This window comes from Hippocampus guttulatus, chromosome 1 (assembly GCF_054856545.1).
Source record: "Hippocampus guttulatus isolate MCC_2025c chromosome 1, RoL_Hgut_1.0, whole genome shotgun sequence".
NCBI classification, from domain to species: Eukaryota; Metazoa; Chordata; class Actinopteri; order Syngnathiformes; family Syngnathidae; genus Hippocampus; species Hippocampus guttulatus.
Window position 1 is genome coordinate 14,679,441 of NC_141261.1, and position 9,867 is coordinate 14,689,307.

A 9,867-nucleotide genomic window follows, 5' to 3' on the forward strand; every position below is an offset into this window, starting at 1 on the left:
CAAGTTTACGTTTTCACCCCGATAACATTCACATTTCAAAGTCCCGATTTCACCGAATCCATTTTCCATTTGCCGATTTTGCTTACAACAAACACCTTTAGAACGTGAACTTCATGATAGCGACCGGGTTTTCTCCACAAAATCGTGAAAAGACCTTCATTGCGGCGAACCGTAGGAAGCGAACCACCGGCGCGACCTTCCTTATGAACAAAATGTTCGCCGCGGGATTCGCCTGCGTTGCTTACCAACGCTCCTGATCGACTTGGTACATACTGTAGTTGTACTTCCTGCTCTAACTCACAGAGGCACGGGCGTCGTCCGAAAAGAGGTCTGGTGAGTCCTTTCCCTGTGTTCGTTCTTTTTATTTTTTGTTTTTGTCGTTGACTTCATTCCTGTAGCATTTTGCATAATTGCACATTCCTTGTTGCCTTTTTGTTTTTTGTTCTTTTTTTGTAAATAAATACTTTTTGAGACTACTGCGCTCACTGCTTCAATGTACTTGGGTCCTCCACACTGTGTTGCTGCACCGGTTTTGTTTAAAAAAATCTGTTGCTTAAAGGGTTAGATAAGCGTTGGCCATTATGTGTTAGCATGAGCATCAAGCTAGGGGGCTAAAGGCTAAGCAACTCTACGTTTTTCTCTTAAATACGTGTAATTCTCCTTGTTAAATGTTTAGTTTGACCGACAAAAGTTGTTTGTTTTGGGGGTTTTTTCAAAGAATTGACTGCCACAAATTCAGCATGCGGATCTCAAATGTGTTTAATTCTTGTTTGCTTTATGTGTCAGTTTCTGAGTAAACATCACGTAAGAATGACAAATAAACAGCTCGAAGCACGTTCGCCTCTCATTTGGACAACTGTGCGGGCGAGCGACAATTCCAAATGTCAACGACCTTCCACCAAAAAACAAACAAAAAAAAAAAACGGTGGTGGTGAAAGTTCACCTGCACAGTGACACGGAATTACTTTTAGTCACACTTTTACGCGGAATGGTAGCCAGAGTGAGAGAGGTGCAAAAGCCGCAGTTGCTCCTGCTATTAAGGATTTGTTCTTTCATTGACAATCACACATTTCTAGTCAGAGCGATTTTAAAGCGCTGCGATAAACGGTGCCGTAGCAATCACTTGTGGTGTGACGGGAAGGTCTTTTCAGCGTCCGCTCATGTCGCCATCCTCTGCCCAATATATTTTGGTGGGTTCCTGAAGATACTCTCCTCCATCTGCTGGCATGCGGTTCAGGTTTCCAAAAGATTCAGACTTGGACTGACCAAGGTCGGAAGGTCCCGGGGTCTGCAGTGGGACACTGACACACAAAGATGGACTGTTGCTGATTTCCACAACAACCAGAAAATCCGTTCTGTCTGCAGATGGATTAAAAACATGTTGTTGTTGTTTTTACCAATTTGGTGAAGCGGTCCTTGCAAGCGTTTCGTATCCGCTCTGCAGAGGCGGGGCTGTCCAACCTGAACGGGCCGGTGATGCCCGACTCGGCCCGCGCTGCACTAATGGCGTCTTTGATGGCAAAGAAAACGGATGAAGCCAGGAACAAAGGAGGCTCACCCACAGCCTGACCAAGAGAAGACATCACATTCATCATCTTAGGCCAGCAAGTGAACGTAAAATTGGGCTCCATTGGACCTTTCAGTTCAAATCATTTGCAGTTCACATTTAACTCGTTCACTCCCAAAGACGTTTTTAAACGTCTTTTCAGACATGGTCCAGAAATGGCTGGTACTGAATGAGTTAAGAACCAATGCAATTAGGAGACTTTTTTTTTTTTTTTTGGTGCAATACACACATGCGGCTAGTACAACTAAAAGGTTGCACTGGTACAGAGGTGTCAAACTCATCACTCAGCATGAGACTTGATTTCTACCGTCTTCGCTATTAATTTAGTGTATTATTGTTTGTTGCTGTCCAAATTCTTTTTGCTCCACATGCAACACTTTGTATACAGCGGCGGTTGTTTTCAAGTGCTCTAGAAATACAGATGAGTTGAGTTCATGGGTGTCCGACCACATCAAATATGGCGGAGACAGTCAGAACCAGGACACACGTCTATGCTCCATTCATGATCGCTTATTGGTTGGACGAGTTTCAAGATTACAGTCTACATAATTTCGAGCGCTTTATGGTCTTCTCAATTAAATGCAACGACATAGATAAAGTTTGGTTCATATTTGACCGGCTATTGATGAGCTAAGCTGTCAAGATAAGCCCGCTAGCTAGCTTGGCTTCACCATTGAAACAGCTAGCGTACCTGCGTCTGACAGGAAGTTTAATGTAGATGTTGTGTACCTTGGAGTGGCAAACCTTGCGTTACGATCATCTTCATATACTGAGATAATACGCCCATCCATTCTCCGATTCATTTTAAGCGCGTCGTCTGTGACAATTGCCCAATGAGTGACCCTGAGCCAACCGGTGGCACCCATGAGACATAAAATGACTTTTATTTCAAGGACAAACGGCACATTCGATGAGGAATATGTGATTTGCTAAGAAAGTTTCAAGACATAAAACCGTTGAGTCGCGGCAACGACACTCATTTGGCTCGAGTGCCTCACCTCTTGGTGACAGTTACCTTGGAGGCGAAGATGGCCTTGTCGTGGGCTGCGTCACGAAGCAACGACACAGTAAGCTCGGTGGGTATGTCACCAAAGGCTGGAATCTTGTAAGAACCCGGGCCGCGGGTGAGGAGGACGCCCTGGGGGGAATAGTGAAGTTCCTCCAGGGTGAAGAGACCCAGACCCTGCATGAACGCCCCCTCCACCTTGACACAAATAGACAACATTCGCAGCCGCCCGCAAAGAATAAAACATCTTGAATTTGTCGACTTGCTAACGTACTTGTCCGATGTCTATCGCGGGATTGAGGCTCACACCAACGTCCATTACAATGGTGGTGCTCAGGTTCTAAATCAAGCACAAGTAGAATGTCAGACTGAGTGGACAACAGGAATATCGAAAATTCACGTATCATCGACGCCTGTCGAAATGTAGATGGAAATAAGTTGTTCTTTTGTTTTTCTAAACCCCCTAAACTGTTTTAAAAACCCCAATAAGGCTCCAATATGTGTTTCCCATGAAAAAATGGTTAAAAATAATCCCTTGAAAATATCGACCCAAAAAAAAACTGCAAATAGGTGAATCCGTGGGTGCGGAACCATGTGCCGGGGTTCATTGTCCTGGTCATTGAAACATTTCAACTCCTCCCAGCTAATTAGTATGACACTACTACTACTGTTCTTGGCAGAGGACAAAGAATATGAATGGGTACTGATAAATTGTCCATCTACATATGTAGCTGTACCGTTTGTGTTCAACGCATTGCTGAAATGATGATAGCATTACAACACAACATAAATGTGAATTAGCTTTATCATTCAGCTCGTGAAATAAGAGGCTAATAACAAAAAGTGTAAATGTATCTCAAATGTTTGCTCCCGAATCCAAGCAAGAAGTAAAAAAAAATCAGCAGACTGATGGCTCTATCTCTATCTTGCTATACCCTACTAGCCAACAAGTTTTCTGCATACATTTGTGGAAGATTGACACAAGATATAAACAGGTGGTTCTGTTTGTGACCAACAGGTGGCACTGTAGGGCTCCTCCTGCAGTGTCACACCTGCTGGTCATTGCGTCATAAGTTCATGTTGTGTTAAAAGCACCCCCTGCCCGACCGGTCGGCGTCGGGTCATTGTTGCAGTCGTGTGCGTCTCTGTGCATGTGTCATGTTTTTGTTTTCTGTCTTAGGTTTGTTTGCTACTTTGTTTCCTCAGATTTTCTGGACTTTATTTGAGTGAGTCTTTTGAGTTAGTTTCTCCTGTTTGCGTTTTTTTGTTCAATACATCTCGGTCAGCCACCCTGCTCCACGCTGCTTTTTGGGGTCCTCCTCTACACAACCATCACGCAAAATGTAACACCATATCCCTGTAGTATACAAACGACAATGAAATGCATCTCAGAAAGCATTCTCCTTGTGACCTTGTGAGCTCCGGTCAAGCAGTCGACTTCCACTTCAGAACAGGCGACGCCGTAGCTGAAATAGTTGAACACTCGGCCAAAGTTGGTTTCAAAGTCGTATCCCAGTTCTGGCGTCCTGACACAAGACAGGCAACAGTGAGACCGGCCTCGTCCAAACGACGACAGCGCACGGCTCAAACACGGACCCACTTGTAAAAGCCGTTGGCACTCAGGTTGACTCTGTCAAAGTACGCCGCTTTGACCTGAAACACAGAGGCAGCCGCTCAATGGCGGCAAAGCTTTCGGCCAAGTCACGCTCGGAATGACGCTCACCCAGTCTTCCCACGATCCTTTGGGGTTTTTGATCTTGTAGGGTTCAAGGCGCTCGTTGAGGAGCTGGCAGGCATTTCTCACAGCAGCTCCGTTGAGGTCCGAGGAGGCTGAAGCAGCAGTCGGACTTGCGTTTGGGACCGTTTGGGTGCTGGTCTCCGATATGTGGATCTTTGAGCAAGGAATGCCGAGAACCCGACTGGCCACCTGGAACAGCCGAATTTTGTAAAAACTCTGGTGCCGAAACGACTGTCATAACCGCGGTTGCTCTGTCTCTGAACGACCTGAACCATCTTGGTGTGGAGTCCCTGTCCCATTTCGGTCCCGCCATGAGTCAGGAGGACCGACCCGTCCGTGTAGATGTGAACGAGCGCTCCGGCCTGTCCACACAATACAAATATCAATCAAAACGTCGTTTTATTGTGCATCCGTCATGCGATTGCTGTTTCCTCATCTGACCATCCATCTATAGCGTGTGTTGTATCATTCAACACATAGCTAGCTCTCTCTCTCTCTCTCTCTATATACATATATATATATATATATATATATATATATATATATATATATATACACAGTATATCCAACCATTTTCCGATCCGCTTTATCCTCACAAGGGTCGCGGGGGGTGCTGGAGCCTATCCCAGCTGTCTTCGGGCAGTAGGCGGGGGACACCCTGAACCGGTTGCCAGTCAATCGCAGGGCACAGAGAGACCAACAACCATCCGCATTCACACTCACACCGAGGGACAATTTGGAGTGTTCAATCAGCCTGCCATGCATGTTTTTGGAACGTGGGAGGAAACCGGAGTACCCGGAGAAAACCCACGCAGGAGCGGGGAGAACATGTAAACTCCGCACAGGAAGGCCAGAGCCTGAATTGAACCCTGCACCTCTGGACTGTAACCACTCGACCATCGGGCCGCCTTTCTCTCTCTTTCTCAGTGTGTGTGTGTGTGTGTGTGTGAGACGCTATGAAATGAAGACCAAAGACTGTTGGAAATCATTTCTTTGCACTTCTTCAAGTTGTAAATGTAATTCCGCGCGTCTGATCTCGTTTGGGCCGGCAGAGATGGCTTCGAACGTGCAAGCGGCACATACCTGGTTCAGAAAAGTCGCGGTGAAGCTGATGCCGAATTTGGTCGGTATGACGGCGAGGCCTCGTTTGGTCCATCGGTTCTGCCTGGAGGAAAGGTAGCGACTTGTTTGAAGGCGAAAACTTTGAAAGTGGCAATAACGCCTCCCACCTGTTGTAAAGCTCGACGGCAGCTTTCCGCTGCTGGTACCGCGAGCGGGACAGGCACTCATCCCAGCAGAGATCCAAAGTGTACTGTTCCAGGACCTGGTTGAACGGTGTTACTTCGCCTTGTTGATAAAGGTTGAGGCGTCGAACCTGCAAGAGCAAGAGACGGACGGTCCCGCCAACACCGCCTTCCCACAAGCTTGCCGTTTATCAGCAGGAAATCGACAGACCTTGTCGGCCGGCCAGCCCAGGCTCTGAGCCACGTCGTTGATCCAGCTCTCGGCAATCATCATGCCTTGGGGACCTCCGAAGCCTCTGAAGGCCGTATTGGACGGCAGGTTGGTGCGGCATAAAAAGCCGCGACCGCGCACGTTTGGGACACTGTACGAGTTCTCCATGTGGAACAGAGCTCGCTCCATGACCTCCACGACAAAAGCATCAGCGAGGGAACGACGTCGATGCGTCATCACAACCGTGCGTGGCGAGGGATACTCACTGCCAGAGAGAGGTCAAGGGAGTTTCCCACGTTGCTGTAGAACGACACATCCAGGGCCACCAACTTCCCGCTCTTCAGAAAGCCCACCTTGAGGGAGGAAGGCGTGGTTTCAGTGCTTTCACTTTAGTGATGAGCTTGGAAAAGACGTGTGTGTGTGGGGGGGGGGGGGCTCAATTTAGGATCAAAGGCTATTGTTCTTTGTCGATGTTTTTCACGTCACTCGCAGTTGACGTTTGCTGTCAAACTGGACATGAAACAAAAAGTGACTTCCGCATGTATTTCAAACAACGAGATAGCCTCCATTAGCTTCAAGTCTTAATGACAAACGCCGTAGACGCTGGCTAGCTGAGAAGGCCTGTGTTGCAGTTGTGACCTTTGATGCAAATGGAGTATGAAGCAACACATGTAGACATATACAGTAAAATAACAATTGGCCTACTTTTTATCCATCCATCCATTTTCAAATCCGCTTTATCCTCCCAAGGGTTGCCGGAGCCTGCCCCAGCTGTCTTCGGACAGTAGGCACGGTACACCCTGAACTGTTCGCCAGCCAATCGCAGGGCACACACAGACAAACGACCATTCGCACTCACACTCACACCGCGGGACAATTTGGAGTGTTTAATTAATCTGCCACGCGTGTTTTTGGAACGTGGGAGGAAAGCGGAGTACCCGGAGAAAACCCATGCAGGCACGGGGAGAACATGCAAACCCCACACGCAAAGGCCGAGGCCTGGAATCGAACCCTGCACCTCTCCGCTGTGAGGCGGACAAGCTAAGCCGTCGCCCACCGCGCCGCCACCTGCTTCTTATCCTGTGCAAAAAAAAAAAAGACTTTTACTGCTGACTCGCCTCTGTCTCCATCTGGACTGCAATTGTATGTGAGCGTTTTATCGCCACAAGGTGCACACACCAGGATCACTGAAACTTCCAAAAATCCTTTGATTCCAGCGATTGCCTCACAAGGTTGTGAAAGTGAAGGCTACCGTGAATTTTGTCCGGCAATGCCCGATGTTCAACGCGACCTTTGTGAGGATAAGCGGATCAAAAAATGGATGGATGGACTTGTGTCAGAAGTTTTATCTGTGACCACTGTGGTATTTTTTTTTCATTGACAGAGTAGTGCCAACAGTGTTGTCCGCATGTGCATAAACTTTATAAGTGAAGAAATGCGGTTCTGAACTTGTTCAATCTGTTAGGAGCCTTGAAACGGTGCCTTTGTACCTTATAATTTCCATAGAAGGGGTGCCTTCCTCCGGTGATCAACATATCTTCATCTCTGTCTAACATGCACCTGACGGGTCGTCGCAGTCTAACAGAAAAACGTGTCGGCGTGAAAGCAACGAGGCTGCACGAGAAGAGACCGACGGACGTACTTGCGTGCTGCCACGGAGACCACCGTGGACAGTAAGGTGGTCCGACTCTCTTTCCCGCCGAAACCTCCGCCCATCCTTTTGACCCGGACCACCACCCTGTTGGCGGGGACGCCCAAAGCCTTGGCCACCAGAGACTGCCGTGCAAAACAATCCAAGCCTCGGTCAAATGGTCAAAGGTTCTCACCAAAGTTTTCCCTCACCTGCGCCTCGGTGGGATTCTGAGTGGAGGTAAAGAGCTCCATTTCGTCATCTTCCCCTCGAGGGACAGCCACTGTCACGTTGGTCTCCAGGTAGAAATGTTCCTGACCGCCGATGTGCATCTCACCTGTCAGATAGTCAGACGGCAACTAATTCACTCCCAAAGACGTTTTTAAACGTCTTTTCAGACTTGGTCTAGAATTGGCTGGTACTGAATGAGGTAATATGAGCAGCCGGATCAAGTCTGTTTTGCATTTGCGGGCTCACGATTTCACCTTCCAGGATGTGGTCTGCCTGTTTGAATCCTGCCTCCAGGTCCCCCTTCTGAAGTGTTCTGATTGGCTGATAGAAGGACTGGGCGGCAATGGCTTCCTGTCAAGCAGACCAGAAGTTTTCCAGAAGAACGTTTTTGAGAGGCCAGAAAAAAAAAATCTGTCAAAACCGTAACATGGCAACACATCATCGGCAATGTCAAACTGATACCAATTCATACCTGGAGTGCACATCTCGTCAAAGACGATTCGGATACGTTGCGGTATTGCGATCAAGACATTTCATTTCCATCAAAGTCAACTTTCTAATTCAAATCCATTTTCAGTCTGCCCGTATTTAACTCATTCAGTACCAGCCAATTCTAGACCAAGTCTGAAAAGACATTTAAAAACGTCTTTGGGAGTGAATGGGTTAAAGACGTTTAGAGTTGAAGCGCCACGGATTTTTATTTATTTATCTTTTTACAGGTTACGCCAAGCATAGAGCACCGACTTGGTATATGAGCCGCGATCAAAACCGCATCGTACCGGTGGATCGGTACGACAAAGGTCAGGAATGTCCAAGTGGGCCCCCCCCCGCATCCTTCCATTTCACATACGGCCCGTGGAAGCCAAAAGTTGCGACACGCCCGTGTCAGACGCCGGCTTCATTACCAAGTGGGTGAGATCGCTTCGCCCCGTCTCGCGTCATTCCTCAGATGATTCCATGGCTGAACTCTGACCTCGGCTTTTTCATAAACCGCTTGAACCCCACCAGAAACGACATCGCTCGCCAAAACTCGATCAGTCAACTGCCAACGTTTCTTTGAAGCATTCAGCTCAAGATGAAAACGACGGATTGCGAACTTTGTCTCACCCAGAAGATGAACGAGTAGAAGAGTAGCAGGATCTTCACGCAAAAGATGAGCGGTTTGGTTTCCATCCTCCTCGGTGCCATCGCTCCACTTTTTTTCTTTCTCTCTCACTCGCTCTCTCTCTCTCTGGCCGTCAGACTTGAACCGCAAGCGAAGAGTAACTGGGACCTACTTTCCGTTTGGCAGCCGCGCGCATTCGCCTGTCATGCTCACATCTGAGCACGCCGGTGGCGTACGAAGCTTCATATGCTGGACGAGCTCATACTTCACACCCAGACCACACAATTAGCATCGGCGTGAAGCACGCCAAGCATCTCCGGCCACTGGGCGCCAACGTGCATCCTGATTTACGAGATTTCAATTCATTTTGTCTTCAGGAAACGAGATGCCAGTCAAATGTCGTAGCTCCACACACCCAAAAAACCCCAAATATTTTGGAATCTGTTCTTTTTTGGGCGGGGGAAAGAAGAAAAATACCATCCAGTCAAACCTCGCTTCAACGAACCAAGTTTACGTTTTCACCCCGATAACATTCACATTTCAAAGTCCCGATTTCACCGAATCCATTTTCCATTTGCCGATTTTGCTTACAACAAACACCTTTAGAACGTGAACTTCATGATAGCGACCGGGTTTTCTCCACAAAATCGTGAAAAGACCTTCATTGCGGCGAACCGTAGGAAGCGAACCACCGGCGCGACCTTCCTTATGAACAAAATGTTCGCCGCGGGATTCGCCTGCGTTGCTTACCAACGCTCCTGATCGACTTGGTACATACTGTAGTTGTACTTCCTGCTCTAACTCACAGAGGCACGGGCGTCGTCCGAAAAGAGGTCTGGTGAGTCCTTTCCCTGTGTTCGTTCTTTTTATTTTTTGTTTTTGTCGTTGACTTCATTCCTGTAGCATTTTGCATAATTGCACATTCCTTGTTGCCTTTTTGTTTTTTGTTCTTTTTTTGTAAATAAATACTTTTTGAGACTACTGCGCTCACTGCTTCAATGTACTTGGGTCCTCCACACTGTGTTGCTGCACCGGTTTTGTTTAAAAAAATCTGTTGCTTAAAGGGTTAGATAAGCGTTGGCCATTATGTGTTAGCATGAGCATCAAGCTAGGGGGCTAAAGGCTAAGCAACTCT

At 47.6% G+C, this 9,867-nt stretch overlaps 1 protein-coding gene across 1 annotated transcript; it reads right to left on the reverse strand.

Annotated features, from left to right (window-relative positions):
• Positions 1–741: 741 nt before the first annotated feature.
• On the reverse strand, positions 742–8,926 carry LOC147210553 (xanthine dehydrogenase/oxidase-like). Its single transcript, XM_086112527.1, has 17 exons — positions 8,735–8,926; positions 7,882–7,978; positions 7,609–7,733; positions 7,409–7,542; positions 7,257–7,344; positions 6,033–6,119; positions 5,767–5,958; positions 5,541–5,686; positions 5,395–5,476; positions 4,578–4,673; positions 4,297–4,500; positions 4,174–4,226; positions 3,985–4,099; positions 2,848–2,913; positions 2,583–2,771; positions 1,398–1,565; positions 742–1,301 (listed from the first exon to the last, which is right to left on the reverse strand). Exons 1-17 carry the CDS (start codon positions 8,813–8,815, stop codon positions 1,251–1,253), a joined length of 1,974 nt encoding a protein of 657 aa, XP_085968653.1. The 5' UTR covers positions 8,816–8,926; the 3' UTR covers positions 742–1,250.
• Positions 8,927–9,867: the final 941 nt, after the last annotated feature.

What these genes read in the sequence shown, in the direction of transcription:
- LOC147210553 (XM_086112527.1), bottom strand. Translation starts at nt 8,815, where the DNA reads ATGGCACCGAGGAGGATGGAAACCAAACCGCTCATCTTTTGCGTGAAG. An exon ending in AGTGCCAACGGCTTTTACAA is followed by an intron (nt 4,100 to 4,173) that starts GTGGGTCCGTGT and finishes GTCTTGTGTCAG; the next exon opens with GACGCCAGAACTGGGATACG. An exon ending in AGGCCATCTTCGCCTCCAAG is followed by an intron (nt 1,566 to 2,582) that starts GTAACTGTCACC and finishes TCTCTTGGTCAG; the next exon opens with GCTGTGGGTGAGCCTCCTTT.